This window comes from Rhinolophus ferrumequinum, chromosome 11 (genome assembly GCF_004115265.2).
Source record: "Rhinolophus ferrumequinum isolate MPI-CBG mRhiFer1 chromosome 11, mRhiFer1_v1.p, whole genome shotgun sequence".
Taxonomy (NCBI): Eukaryota; Metazoa; Chordata; class Mammalia; order Chiroptera; family Rhinolophidae; genus Rhinolophus; species Rhinolophus ferrumequinum.
In genome coordinates, this window is record NC_046294.1 from 41,542,653 (window position 1) to 41,558,757 (window position 16,105).

General features: G+C 44.4%; 1 protein-coding gene across 1 annotated transcript; it reads right to left on the bottom strand.

Annotated features, from left to right (window-relative positions):
* Positions 1-938: 938 nt before the first annotated feature.
* On the bottom strand, positions 939-1,830 carry LOC117030538 (high mobility group protein B1-like). Its single transcript, XM_033120668.1, has one exon. It carries the CDS (start codon positions 1,693-1,695, stop codon positions 1,048-1,050), a length of 648 nt encoding a protein of 215 aa, XP_032976559.1. The 5' UTR covers positions 1,696-1,830; the 3' UTR covers positions 939-1,047.
* Positions 1,831-16,105: the final 14,275 nt, after the last annotated feature.

The window sequence follows — 16,105 nt, forward strand, 5'->3', positions numbered from 1 at the left end:
ATTCCTTCCTCCTGACCTTTGACCACACTGTCACCATTTCACTGGCTCCAGTTGGTCCTTTTTCTCTGAAATGTCTATGTTCACCACATTATTTTCTTAGCTTTCTGCTTTAGACACTTCTCCCCTAAGTGACCTTGTTCAAACTGTGGCTTCAACTTCCAATATGAAGATAAACCCAAATCTATTTCTCCAGCCTGTAGCTCTCTATAGACCTTCAGAATTCTATATTCAGCTCCTTACTGATGGACATTTCTATATGGATGATCCACAGACACCAAAAACTTGTATTCCACATGCGCCTCACCCAGTCTCAATGAATGAGACCACCATTCATTCTGAAGTCAAGACAGAAACTTGGGAATCAATTCTGTCCATCTTCCCTATTTTTTTCTCTCTCCTTACCTGCTGCTCTCTCCTCATCCTTCTCCCCATCTAATCTCGGATGATAACCAATCCTCCTCTCCCAGCCACTTATCTCCTGAATATTCTGTGACTTTGACTACACTGTTTCACCTTATACCTGCTTCTTCTTCCTTAGAAGACCTCTTACATCTGTCAACTTCTCCCTGTCCCCATTGCTATTGTCTTTTTTTTTTAATAAAAAAAATTGTATTTACTTAGAAGCATTCAGAATGTCAACAAAACAGCTGCAATTTTTTTTGCAATTACAGAGTGGTATTCAGTTAACAGAACAACAATTATTTTGTATAAGCTGCATCAGAAACAACTGAAGATGAAAAAACTACCATCCCCATATATAACTAATTTGTGCTGTGCACCAACAAGAACCGGCTTTAAATTTCCATGCCAACTTACAACCCCCATACTGTACCAGGCAAGGTTAGTGGCTATTGAAAATACCACCAGGACAGGGCTATCTAAAGACACATTCGGTAGTGTTAACTATACAAAAAAAGACACTGTACAGTTTAAAAAACAAATCTTACACAGCCTTACATTTCAATTTTTTTCTTTAAAAGGAGTGAGTTGTGTACAGGGGGGTTAAATGCTTTATAGACAAGAAAAAAAAACTGCGCTAGAACCAACTTATTCATCATCATCATCTTCTTCTTCATCTTCATCTTCTTCATCTTCCTCCTCTTCCTCATCCTCTTCATCTTCCTCGTCCTCCTCCTCTTCCTTCTTTTTCTTGCTCTTTTCAGCCTTGACAACTCCCTTTTTTGCTGCATCAGGCTTTCCTTTAGCTCGGTATGCAGCAATGTCCTTTTCGTATTTTTCCTTCAGTTTAGCAGCCTTCTTCTCATAAGGCTGCTTGTCATCTGCAGCCGTGTTATTCCACATCTCTCCCAGCTTCTTTGCAACATCACCAATGGATAGGCCGGGATGCTCTCCTTTGATTTTTGGGCAATACTCAGAACAAAACAAGAAAAACGCCGAAGGAGGCCTCTTGGGTGCATTGGGATCCTTGAACTTCTTTTTTGTTTCCCCTTTAGGAGGGATATAAGTTTTCATTTCTCTTTCATAACGGGCCTTGTCAGCCTTTGCCATGTCTTCAAATTTTCCCTTTTCTTTAGCAGACATGGTCTTCCACCTCTCTGAGCACTTCTTAGAAAACTCTGAGAAGTTGACTGAAGCATCTGGGTGCTTCTTCTTGTGCTCCTCCCGGCAAGTTTGCACAAGGAATGCATATGATGACATTTTGCCTCTCGGCTTCTTAGGATCTCCTTTGCCCATGTTTAATTATTTTTCCTCAGCGAGCACAGAGTCGCCCAGTACCCGTCCGACTCGCACTTGCCCCGGCGCTGTCTCTATGGAGCTCAATGTACTGCAATGGCTGTGAGAGCGAGAGCCAGACGCAGCCTCCTCACTCTCTCCGCTTTGTAACGCCCATTGCTATTGTCTTAACTCAAACCCTTATCACTTCTCTTCTGATCATTAAAACATCCATTTAAGTCTCTCTGCCCCCTTTAACCCGCCCCTAATCCATCTTCTACATTATTGCTCGGGGGAGCTTTCAAAAATGTAAATCCAAATCCCACTGCTCAACATACTTCAGTGGCTCCCCAAAGTCTTCATGATAAAGATCAACTCTGCCTTCATAGCTCCTGCCTGTCTTTCTTGCTCTGTAACCTCTGGCACTTCCTACAATCTGCCACCACAGCCCTGAACTTATTAGGTCCTACAATTCAATTAGAAGTCCCTCAAAGGTAGCATGCTAGTGCATGTCCCCCATCATTGCAGATTCTTTCCCTTCTACCTGGAATGTCTTTCACACCTTTCTTCTTCTGGTTACCTGCTACTGATCCCATAAAACTCAGCTCCAGTTTTATCTCCTCTGAGAGGATTTTGTGACCATCCTTCCAGCAATATGATGTCCTTTCCAAGTGCCATTAACAATAACATTGCATATAACTATTAGCACTTTCCCATGTGTCTATGCTAAGTACCTTACCTACTTAACCTCATTTAATCCTCATTACAACCCTATGAAGAATTATTATGACCATCCCTATTTTACAATGAGGAAACTGAGGTTCATAGAAGACAATTAACTTGAATGAAGTCATATTGTAGATGCAGGTTTCAAACTGAGATCTGTGTGACTGCAAAGCCTAAACACTGTGCTGTACCAGCATACCCCCATGTTCACTTTTATCAAAACACTATCACAGTGTCCCTTAGTCTCTGGTCATATGTTTGCCTCGACCTGCCCCTCTTAGTGAAGGCAGTGAGGTCTTTGAAGTCAGAACTATGTCTTTCTTATTTGTGTACCCCCAGTGCAGACCACAGGGCCTTACAGATTGGCTGTACAATGAACATGAGTGTATTAGTTCAGGCTGCCATATTAAAACTCCATAGTCTCAGTGCTTACATAATAGAAATTTATTTTCATAAGCTGGATAGTCCAAGATCAAAGTTCTGGCAGGGTTTGCTTTCTGGGGAAAGCTCTCTTCCTGGCTTGCAATGGCTACCTTTTCACTATGTCCTCATATGATGGAGTGAGACAGTTCTCTGGTGTTTCTTCCTCTCTTATAAGGGACACCACTTCTTTCAAATCAGGGCTCCATCCTTAACCTTAATTACCTCCTTAAAGGTCCTGTCTCCAATACAATCATATGGAGGAGAAAGTAAGTTCAACATATGAATGGGGGGGTGCATAACTTAGCCCATAGCAATGAGTTACACCCCTACACTGTTTCAGTGATTGCATGGCATACATCCTGCTAACAGTGGAGCCTGAGTGGCTTATATCTTCAGAGCTATTGGAAGTGCCTGGGATGATCCCAGGAAAACATCACAGAGGAAGAGTCATGAAGGATTCATAGACTACATATAGGTTAAAAAAGATGCAAAGAGCATCTTCTAAGGAAGAAGAAGCAGGTATAAGGTGGAACAGTGTAGTCAAAGTCACAGAATATTCAGGAGATAAGTGGGTGGGACAGGAGGCTTGGTCATCATCCAAATCATGAAAGACCTTGAAGGCTCTGCTCAGAAGCACAGATTTTATATAGGTAAAGATTGCATAGCCTTTCATCTCTCCCATAACCTTTGATTGATTGGTTGAGGCTGCCCACCACACTAAGAAGGATTCTGGGACTGCATCTGAGCTCATTAGAAAGAGGGGAGTGATAGATTAGTGATGTCTGCCTTGGCACTGAGTACAGTAGTCCCCTCCCTTATCCATGGTTTCACTTTGCAGTTTCAGCTACCCATGGTCAACCACAGTCTGAAAATATTAACAGAAAATCCCAGAAATAAACAATTCATAAGTTTTAAATTGTGCACTGTTCTGAATAGTATGATGAAATCCCACGACAACCTGCCTGAGATGTAAGTTATCCTTTTGTCCAGTGTATTGACACTGTGTACACTACTGGCCATTAATCACTTAGTAGCCATCTAGGTTATCATATTGACTGTCTTGGCAATGCTTGTGTTCAAGTAACTCTTATTTTACTTAATAATGGCCCCAAAGTTCAAGAGTAGTGATGCTGGCAATTCGAATATGCCAAAGAGAAGCTATGAAGTGCTTCCTTTAGGTGAAAAGGCAACTACAGTACAGTAAGATATTTTGAAAGAGAAAGAGAGAAACCACATTCAAATAACTTGTATTACAGTATATTGTTATAACTGTTCTATTTTATTAGTAGTTATTGTTGTTCATCTCTTACTGTGCCTAATTTCTAAATGAAACTTTATCATAGGTAGGTATGTATAAGAAAAAAGAGTATATATAGGGTTTGGTACTACCCACAGTTTCAGGCATCCACTGGGGTCTGGAGCTTTTCCCCATGGATAAGAGTGGACTACTGTAGCATCAAGAGTGTTGGGGATTTCCCACCTCTGCTAGGACACCGCCGTCCAAGTGCTTCCTGGTTACCTGGAGAACTCAGACTCACACACCTGCAAAAACATCCCTTATCATCACCACAGGGTCTGCCGTGCTCTGCCAGGGTGTCATTTCCCAGCACCCAGAGTTCTGCTGGGAAGCCAGAACAGGGTTGGCTTCCTTCCATGCAGAGTTCTGGGCAGAAAACAGCAAGTTCCCAAATCTGTATTTGGCTTTTTCATGAGACTCCAAAGCCATTCTACTTGTGCCTACAACTTACCAAATTTTCATAAAAATTCGTTAGTTCTTTCAGCTTCTGACCCTCACCTTCCTTACCTTAGGGACTCAGACGTCAGCCAAAGGGTCAGGCTGGGAACAAAAGCCATGGCATCTATTGTCGTTGTCTCTGTTTTTGCCTGTAGCCCCTGAACGCAGCCAAACTTCTCGTACCGTCCTCAATTATAAAACCAAAGTTTCCTTACACCTCAATGGAAACAAGCAAATCTCGTGAGAAGATGGGTGCTGACCATACCGAGTCCTTGATTGCCCATGAAAATGCCTTATTATAAGGGTGTTAAATTAGAAAACTCATGGAACGCCCTGCAAATGCCCCTCCCGACTCTACCACCGCTGGTGGCGCTGGGAGCATAGTAATAGTAGAATTCAGTGAATCTTTCCTAAGCAGACGCACGATGCTCAGTATTGTCTTACTTAATCCTCGCATTGCATCCTAGGAGGAAGGTAGGTGTTGTATTATGTGCTTTGGGTTGCGATGAGGACGTCTGTAGTGTTAGCTCTTATTTCCCTGTGGTCCTTCCTCAGTAGACTCTGCACAACCAAAGATGGAGTTTATATCTGCCTCTGAGCCCAGCATTCAAAGGGACACGGTTTCCTCCACCCTCATCTCTGAATCTGAAAAGGAAAGTGTTAGTAAGAATGAGAGAGAGAAAACCTCCCCAATGTTGATGGTAATACCGAGAATTTACAGCAACTTTTCTGTGGGTTAAGAGTTTTCCGTACATTTAATCTTCACTACAACCCAAGGAGGTAGATGCTACGTAAGATTAGGGGACTAGGGCTCAGAGTGGTTAAATAACTTGCCCAAGGTCAAATAGCTGGTTAGTGCTGGAGCCAAAATTCAAACGCAGGCAGTCAAGCTCCAGCCCACACAGACTAGGCACTGCTGCCTCCTCTGCGAGGGTGAGGCTCAAGGAGACCAGGTCACCTCTGGCCAGTCTGGAATCCTTCCCAAGTTAAATACTCTTCCTTGAGAACAAAGACGAACTCGGAGCTTTCTTCTAACAAGCAGAGCCTCCTGGGCACAGCTCACCCTCGCTGCACACAGATGGGCGCTATGACGAGGACAAGCTGAGGCTGTCTTTGACACATCCTAGAGTACCTGCTGGTAATAATTACCATGAAAAAGCAAATGGAAATATAGCTGCCCTGACACTGGGAGAGAATGGGAACTACATCGTGTTGCATTTTTCATATTTCTGCTGTCAAAGTGAGTCAGCCAGACCCTCCCAAGGAATGAAATGAAGGGGCCCAAAGCAAAGCAGAGACTCAGCGTTCCTGTCACAGACCTTTAAGGTGACAGTTCAGGCAACAGGTGGTGGTATTAATGTGGAATTTCTATGGCTAATTTGAAGATATCTCTCTCTCTCTCTCTCTCTCTCTCTCTCTCTCTCTCTCTCTCTCTCTCTCTCTCTCTCTCCCTCTCGTGCACACACATATTCACTCAAACCTCAAAGCACGAGGGATTTGGTTGGCCTCGAGGTCCAACCCAAGGTAGCTGGAGCAGCATTCCTCCCCCCCCACCCCACCCGGGAGTTGTGAACACTCGAGTCAAGGGAGGTTAATCAGCTGGGGGTTAACACAGGGGTCGTATGCGCTGACCAGTGGGGAAATGCAGGATTAAGCAAAGTTAGCTGTTCCCAACAGGACTCAGGACCTTGAGTGCATTCGTGTACATGTGAGTCTCCGAAAGCAGACAGAGGACGCAGAACTGACGCAATTCCTACACACTGTGGGAATAGCTTTCTACCGCAGAGGCCCTAATCTTCCTCTCTCCTCAAAGCTCCAGATGCTGAGGCCTCTGCCTGAAGATTCTGCCCAGCCCAGTTCTGCAACCAACCTGACCAGGGCAAGAAGCCATTAGCGATCTCAGCCTCCCCAACAAGCGGGCCTCGAGAAGATCGTGAGGACAAAGAAGCAGCACCCTGAATCCCGGGTGCCTACTGAGCATAACCGACCCTTGCTTCTGACCCTCTCCCTCACCATACATGGGCTCAATCCTTACATCTAGGCCCCTTCCAGTTTCTCTGCTCAGCACTTGATTTCTATGTTGGACTTGAACCCCACTCTGAACCTCACCCCATTTGGTGAGACCCTGACATTTGCCTCACTCTTGCCACCTCCTTCCCAGGAGCTGTGTTCTACAACCAGATGCTCTGCTTCTCCTGCTGCTGGAATGTTCACTGAAAATACTACTGCACCTCTGCCCACATGACCTCACATATTATCTACCACTTGGGTGACCCCTACATCGCCCACCAACAGGCCTCTGGCATGGATATGTATTGTATATACCCAAGTGTGGTAAACCTCTTGGTTTTTGGACGATAGAATACCCCCTGCTCCCACTGGCACCAGACTCACAGCCAGGCCATGTGTCAGTCCCCAAGCACACCTAGTGCTAGCTACCTTGTGTCCCCACTGGTCTGTGTTGATAGGTCCAGGCACGCTCAGCGGCCATGCCCTTCCCAGGTTGTGAATAGGAGCTGAGCATTTCTTAAACGATGTCCCCATCACACTACAGGTCAACAGGACACACCGTTGAGGTTTGAGGTTCAAGACCAAGGTAGAAGTGGTGAGAATGGGGCTTCCCTTATGCACGGCACCGGCTGAGCGGTGTGGAGCACACTCTGATGGTTTAGATCTTCTGGGAAGAATGGGACAGTTATAGTAGATCACAGATTCTAGGCATTTGGATTTTATGAACCATTACACTTTAAAAAATACTCTTCAGGAGACTTTATAATGTTGGCAACCAAATAAGGGACAATAAACATAATAATAATCTGTAATCTCCAGCATTTCACATAAGAAGCTATACCCCAAAAAAGTAGGGAAGACAATCTCAGCATTTGAAACATGAGTACTGTGGAAAATTTCTGCATCTTCCCTGTTTTATCAGGAAAGAAATGAGAAATTAATTATGGATGAGCCCTAGTAGGGTCTGAAATTATGGAGCCATTACCCAATAGGGTCTCCAAGATCTCAAATGTTCTGTTCATCCTTCCTTCCTGGCAGCCAGACCCATTAGACAGCTCATTCAGTGGCTTCTTTTAATGAAAACAGACAGACAGAAAGCAAGATGCTGGAGACCCAAGGGAGGTAGGGCTCCTGAGCAGCAGGAACCTGGAGCCTCTTGTGACATGAGAAAGCCTTGGTGCGGTCCAGAGACATCACAGATGGGCCTCTCCCAGCAGGGTGCTTGGACCTGTCTCCTCCAAACCCACAGCAGTTCCAGGGGTGGTCATTTGGATGGTCACTGCAGCACAGAAAGGGACATGCCTGCAAGTCTAGTTGTTCCCTTTCCTCTTGGAGGAGAGAAGTACCCCTGTACCCTTCATCTGGGGAGCATTGCCCCAGGACACAGCTGTGTGGGGCCACATGTTAGCAGCTCTAGATGGGTACGGCAGACCAGAACTGCTCTGTGAGTCAGGGCAGCTTGGAGCCTGGAGGAGGACAGCAGCCTGGACAGCAACCTGGGGAAAAGAAGTTGAGGATCTTTGTGAGGCCCCAAAGCATGTGTGAGTTTCATTCTCCTGTAATGAATGTTGAGCTGAAAAGTTGTCAGTGTCTTCCCATTAGTCTTAAGATAAAAAACAAAAAACATATTTCTTAACTTGGGCTACCAGGCCCTGTGTGAGCCTCATCACGCATGCTCTGTCTGACTCAGTGACTGTCTTTCAGGTCCTTCCCGTGTACCCTGCACCCTAGGCACGGGCCGTTCCCTCTCTCTGCACCACTCTCCTCATGAGCCCCTTTACCTCCTCATCCTTCAGATCTCAGCTAAAAGGCTTTCCTTAACCCCTTGGCCTGGAGCTGCACTAACACAATAGCCATGTGTGGCTACTGAGCACTTGAAATGTGGCTGATCCCGACTGAAATGAGCCCTAAGTGTAAAATACACACCAGATTTTTGAAAACTTAGCATGAAAATAAGAATGCACAATATCTCAATGATAATTTGTAATATTGATTACATGTTGAAATCATATTTTAGATTTTATTTAGATTTAGATATATTGGATTAAGTAAAATATCGTATTAAATTAAGTTTACCTCTGTTTTTTTGTGGGTTTTTTTGTTTGTTTTTTTACTTTCACTACTGTGGCTATTGGAAAATTTAAAATGATGTATGTGGCTCATATTTATGCCTCACAGTATATTTCTATTGGGTGGTCATGGTTCGGAGCATACCGCCCTGGTATATGCTTGGATAGAACCTTATACTTTTCTTCCTAATCTTTATTGTACTTTATAATTATACATTCCCATTGGACTGTCCACTCCGTGAGGACAGAAACAATGTTTGTTTTGTTTTCCACTGTTTTCTCAGCTGCTAACACAGTCCTTACCACACAGTAGGAGCACAGCAAATATGTGTTAAACATATTAATGCAATATCTAATATGTGCCAAATGCTTTATATGCAGCATGTCCAAACTTGTGTGCAGATGTGCATGTGTGTGTGTGTGTGTGTATGCGTATGTGCAGGGAAAATGAAAACTTTTCTGTTGAAATCTTGTACAAAAGCTCATCATATAAAACAGGACAATTTTGGATGAAACTGAGTGGGAGCCTCTACTTGGCACCCCTCATTGCCCACAGCAGCCCCTGAAGCCCCAGGTGGAACCCTAGAGCCCCCCAATAGGTAGCATGAAGACCACTGTGTTGCCTCTTCTAGCCTCTCCCTCAACAGCTCAGAGAGGAATTGTGCAAAGTGGTAATGTGGTTAGCAGCCACTGTGTGATGGAGCCAAGTAGAGTCGACTGAGCAGCAAATGGGGGGTCCTCAGGACTCCACTTATCTATCTGCCCAGCAGGCAAGCTGGAGCCTTTATGACTTTGGTCAACTCTGGTGACTCCTCTGATACAAATGGAGATGAATACATCCACTGCGAAAGGGTTGCTGTGGGGATTAAATGAGAAAATGTATTGTAGCACCGAGTATAGTCCCTGCACATAGTAGGCATTCAATAAATGGTTGCTGTTATTATTATCATTACCATTATTATTAGAAATAGCGAGCAGGAAGCCTTGGCACAGCAGTCTAAACAGTGGCATACTCCAATCACTTGCTCAATGTATTTCCTCGCTGCAGTCATTAATGATCTGTATCCACGACTTATACTGGGTATGAGTAAATGCACGCACGCTCGTGGAGTGTACGCACCAAATATACATGCCATTGAAGTCTACAGGCTGTTTTTGTAATATGTGCAGGACAGGAACTGAGCTGAATGTATTTCCGTAAGTGGTCCTGCACGGAGGACAAGTGATCCTCAAATAGAAAACCAACTGTGTCATCTCCCAAGAAACAGTTTTCAGTACCACTGTCTCTATGAGCTGAACAAGGGGCATATGAACATTTGTTCCTAATTAACAACAACAAAAAAAAAAATCTGTCTCTCTTATTCTAGTAACCAATCCTAACCCCCAGTGCCTGAGGTGGCTACGTGTCCTGTTTCATTGAGGACAGGCAATCATCCCGTTTCCATGGTTGGTCCAGGACAGACTCCAAGTCCCCCACATTGCATACACTAAAGGCAGCTCCCGTTCATCACGCATCTAAACAGGGCAGCAGGCCAGGGGGAAGTGGCTGCCCAAAGACCCTGTGGGAACTACCCAGCAGGGGCCGGATGTGAGCCTGAAAACTAGGCATTTCCACTAAGAACTGCTGGGGCCGGGAAAGTCCCAAAGCAAGAACTGCCAATCAGTGACTCACTAACAGACGGTCTCTGTGGGCCCCAGCTTGCAAATCTGGGCCTGGAAACCAGGTGCAGTCGTTGTTCCTCCACCTTCCACTGCCCACTGCACTAATTCAGAAGCTGCATTCTGTGGCCCTTCCCCAGTGGTCCATAAGCCCAAAAACTGGGGCTGTGGAAGCCTTGGGGGTATCAGATAGGCCAAGCAAAGCAACGCCAAGAATCCCAGGCTTCCTGGCTTTGCCCTCCTCCCTTATAGCCCAAATCTCTGAAAGCACACACTGCCATGGGCCCTGAGGTCCTGCCCCGCCTTTTCTCGCTCCTTTCGACCATCATCACACTTTACTCATGAAAAGGTTTTTAAAAGTCAACCTGGCACAAAGTGAGGTAACCACAGGGGTTCTGTAAATGTCCAGATAGTAAGTATATTTGGTTTAGTGGGACATACCAACTCTATGCAACAGAGTAGTTGCAACTACTCGACTCTGCTATTATAAACGGAAAGGACAAAAATCGTATGATTTCACTCGTATGTGGAATATAAGACAAAAAAGTAACAAACAAAGTAACAAAAACAAACTCATAGACACAGACAACAGAAGGGTGGTTACCAAAGGGGAATGGGGACAGGGAGGGCAAAATGGGTAAAGAGGGGTAAAATACCGGGGATGCCAAAAAAATGTATACATGACATGTATTCATCTTTTTTTATTGGTATATATTGAGTACTACAATTTTAATATGGTTTTTTCCTTTCTTAAAATGTGTGTATATTTTTTTGGTACCCTCTGTATATGGTAACAGATAGAAACTAGATATTTTGTGGTGAGCATACAATAGAATATACAGATATCAAATTATAATGTTGTACACCTGAAATTTATGTTACTAACCAATGTTACCTCAATTTAAAAAATAAATTAAAAGAAAAAAAACACCTCTCCTGTTGTAGTGCAAAAGCAGCCATAGATAATACGTAAATGATGGGTGTGTCTGTGTACCAATGAAACTTTATTTACAAAAACAAGTGGCAGGTAGGATTTGGCCAACAGGCTGTAGATTGCCAACCCGTGCTTTACATTGAGCAAAGTGAAAACAAATTCAGGTATCAACCAGAACTTTTGTTTTTAAATGAACTAGACTGGGGCGGGATGGGAAGGGATGGGATAAACTAGAACAGAACATGCAGAGTTTACTGAAGACAGATGTATTGTCTTGGGAGTATTTTGTTACAGATATGTTTTATCCAAACATATCATACGTATATGTGTGACGGTGTTCTAGGTAGTGATTATAAATATATTTCTTAGTCTGAGCCAGGATCATAAAAGTTCGAAATACACTAGTATAGTGAATAGAATCCTCAACAGGAAGCCGACTAGTCTGGATTAAAATCTCCATTCTGCCATCAGTTTACACTTTGATCTTTCAGAATTACTTCCCCTTCCTGAGCTTCAGTTTCCTTATCTGTAGACTGAAAGATTTAGAAATGAGATCTGAGTTAACTTCTGGTGGTCAGAGATTCTGTGGAGGTGTCGTCATCTTCTTAGGCACGTAATCAGGGACATCTGCAAATCAGAGACTTCCAGGCAGTTTAGTTTCATCCTCAGGGTCTCTGGCCCTCTCTAACCCTAGTTCTATTTAGCTGAGACACATTTGCTTCATTTCGTAGCTTGAGGCCTCATTTAACAAATCAGCCCCAGTTTGGGGATGAGGCTAAAGCCTAGAGGTGAAGGACTCGCCCAAAGTCACTCATCTCATAAGTGCCTGAATCAAATTCAAACATTTGTTTGTTTTCTAAATCTAAAGCCCTTGCCTTTTTCTGCATAGCATGGTCCTCTTTGGGAGAGTAGTTTGCTGTAGCCCAAACCCCAGGCTGCAGCTCACCCTCTATTCCTACTTGGAAATAATTTCTAATCAATTTCTAAACACTTAAAAATGAAACAGTAAGTGCCAGGAACCACTGTGGGTTTACCAAGAACAGGTAACGTCAATGCACATCCTTTCCTTTTCGTGTGGGTTATTGGATCTGCAGACCAAGGAAATCATGTAGAGAGCATGTGTCTGAGCTTCCAGAAGGTTCTGACAAGGGGTCTCGCAGGGCTCTCTGGAGTGGCTGAGATAAAGGCTGGAGAATGAGTGAAATAGGTTCATGGTTGGTAGATCAACCATATCCAAGAAGCATAATTTAATGGAGCAAAGAGGGTCACGGGAGGGGGACCCAGACGCCTACGTATAAGTGGGGGGAGTGGGAGGACTCTCACCAATGGAGAGCGGTACAATCAGCCTAACGGGAGCAGCTAATGCAGTGAAAACAGCAAGGGCTTTGCAATCAGACAAACCTAGACTCAAATCCCAGTTCTACACTGATTAGCTTGCCTGACCTTGGGAAAGGTACCTGATCACCCTGAGGCCCTCCCTGTCCTTATCATCCTGTCATGAGAATCAAATGACATAGTGCATGTATCTTCTTCTCAATCATTTCCTCATTCATTCAACAAACATTTATTGAGGCACTGGTGGTGAATGCTGGAGATGCAAATATGCATAACAAATAGCTCCTGTTCTGAGAATGCATGCAAATCAGGAGAGAAAGAAATGTTTAAAAAGAAATTCTAATATAGCATGATAAGTACAACAATAGAATCATGTACAATACACAGAGGAGAAAGTGATTAGCTCTGAGGCAGAAGCAGAGGGGGTTGCCCAGGTAGACTTCCCAGAGAAGGTGATGCCTACGATGTGTTCGGAACATAAATAAGCATTTTCCTGACAATCAAGGAGGAAGAAAACATTACAAGGACTTGGGAAAATGAAATAGCATGCTAGGCCTTGATGGAGTATAAAGAGCAAATGAGGGGCAGGGAGACGAACTTGGAGCCCAGCTTCTTCCCTCCTCTTCCCACCCAAACCCCAAGGAAAGAAAAGTGACAAAATGAGACAGAAATCCCTAGGGAGTTGACCTGGTCACAGAGAAGGCAAGAACAAGAAGAAGCTCCTTGCTTGCTCAAAAGAAGCCCGTATTCAACCCTCCATTTGGGCCCCTAGGTCAGGAAATTTGGAACTGGCCTTTGTGAAAACATAAAGGATCTGCCAGGACCCTGATACCCACACATTCCATTAAGGGTCAGGTATATCCCACAGGTTGACTAATGTGCTAAATTAATTTCCATTAATTAATATCCATGAATTAATTAATTAAGATTTGTCTCCATCACCAAGGCCTCAGTGCCTAGAATAATGTCTGGTGTGCAGTAGGAACTCAGTAAATAATTATTGAGTGAATAAATGTATGGATTCACAGGAAGTCTGCAGAGAAGTCTCTGATAATAAGCCAGAGCTCTCTGTCCTTAGCTCATCATCATTAATAATTCAATGTAAACATAAAAGGATTTCTGGGGAAAACAGAAAAAGTCAGAATGGAGCTGGGAAGAATTTTGAAAGTATGGGTGAATCGACTCAAGATTCAAAACATCTGAAGAAGACAGAGCAATAATCAATATTAAAAGAGATTTTAGCAGAACTGTCATCCGAGTTGAGAGAAGCGATTTAGCAGAAGTACACTTGGAAAAGAATCATGGGTCTTAATTGACCATAAACTCGGTAGGAATTTGAGGTACGAAAAAGCTGCCAAGAAAGTAACTGTGCTGTGAGGTACAGAATCCAGAAATGTGATAGGTGAGGGACCCCAGAACAAGGTGTGTGGCTCAGCCCACCTCTATGGTGATTGGCCTAGTCCGTGAAGTATGCTCCAAGGAGAGAAATCAAGGACAGGACGGAGATTATATCGTATGAGAAATGATCGAAGGAACTGGATGTGGTCAGCCTAGGGAAGTCTCAGAGGGTGTATTAGTTTCCCAGGCTGCCATAACAAAGTACCCCAAACTGGGAGGCTTGTAACCACCAAAATGTATTCTCTCACAGTCTTGGAGGCCAGGGTCCAAAATCAAGGTGTTACAGGACTATGGTCCCTCTGAAGTCTCTCAGAAAAAATCCATCCTTGCCTTTTCCAGCTCCTCATAGTCCAAGACATTCCTTGGCTTGTGGCAGCATCATTGCAATCTCTGCATCCATCTTCACATGCATTCTCCCTGTGTGTCCGTGTGTCTTCTTATAGGGACAGCAGTCATCTCTGATGAAGGGCCCACCCTATTGCAGTCTGCCCCCATTTTCATTACATCTACAATGACCCTATTTCCAAATTAGGTCACAGTCTTATGTAGCGGGGAGTTAGGACTTAACAGATTCTTTGTATCACACAAACCACCCTTAACCGTGGGGAAAAGAACTGTCTTCATATATTCGAAGACCTCTCGTGTAGAAGACTTGATCTTGTTACGGATACCAGGACTGGAAAGAACCCAAGTGGCACTCAGAGAGTTAGAAAGGTCAGCTTTATTACGCTCGCGGATTCAGCTCTATCCTTCCCCAAATACTGAGCCCCTAGCAAGGTTTTGAGCAGGTTTTTATGGGCTGGGGACTTCCTTGAGTCAGGGAAGGGGTAGGTGTCATCTGGTGATTGGCTCGGGGAGTGGCTTGGAGGGGGTCATGCGGAAGTGGGCAGGGGCTTAGGCTGGGACTTCTCTCTTTGCTTGGGCCACCATTTTAGCTCAGTTCCCCCATCAATCTGTATGGCTGAAAGGGCAGAACTAAGAACAGGGAGTGAAAAGTTACCGGGATGCAAATTGTAGTTACTTATAAAGAACCGTCTAAAAGTTAAAGTTGCTCCTTTGTGACTCCAACTGTGAAGCAGCTAAGGAAGCCGCACGACAACCCAGGGGGTGGCATTCTTTCCTACGAAGGGGTTTGAACTGCATGGCCTCATGTCACTCTCAGTCCACCTGATTCCATGTGTCACTGCCCTGTGGTACTGTGGCACGAGGGAAACTTTTTCAACCAAGCAGAGATTTAAGTGGCTGTTTCCAAGAGGCAATGTAACTAGATGAGCTCCACGATAATGCAGGCTGCTTATGAGAAATGGAGCGTGAATTGCAGGCCCAAGAAATGAATATAAATTCAACAGCTATTTTAATTTTTAATTGGAAAAAAAGCCCATCCCAGCCAGAAAGAATAGGGAACGGTGTACTTTGCACAATGCTATGGAAAACATTTGTTATCGCTGCTGAGACAAATGGTGACGTCTCATTGCCTCTGCCATCCTCGCAGTTGGGGAGGGAAAGATTTCTGCAGGGACTGCCACTGCTGGCCGCCTCGATGGATAATGAAGGTCATGGTTTACGAGCACAAACTATTCTGCTCCAGATGCAGCTTCATTGGTATGCGGGCATGGAAACCCATCAGCCAGCCCCTGCACTGATCAGATTTTGGGGTTTAATAATAACGTACCTCTCTCTAACTCCCTCCCACTCTTTTGGACAGTGTTGCACTCAAGTGGAGCAGCTAGAAGATAGAAAGTGGTCAAGGGAAGAGAAGTGACATTTATTAGGCACCTACTTTGTGCCAGGCATTGGTCTCATTGAATTATGGAGGCTTTGGACTCCATAAGGTCAGAGAGTGTGTGTGTGTGTGTGTGTGTGTGTGTGTGTGTGTGTGTACATGTTTCTGCATTTTGTGATCTAGATGGAGAGCAGGAAGGAGAGGGAAAGGTGCGAAGTGCTTAAAAGATGGGAAGAGAATAGATCCAAAGGTGCATAAAGCGTTCAGGACCAGCCTCCTGGCTAACGAATTAGGCAGCTTCTTTGGGGGCCAGGTAGGGAAGCTTCGCCTCTAACAGGGGTATCCAACCAGGACAGGAACCCCAGGGTCAGCTCAGAGAAGAGTCATAGAGGTGACTAGAATCAAAGGCTGAGATGGAA

What these genes read in the sequence shown, in the direction of transcription:
- LOC117030538 (XM_033120668.1), bottom strand. Translation starts at nt 1,695, where the DNA reads ATGGGCAAAGGAGATCCTAAGAAGCCGAGAGGCAAAATGTCATCATAT.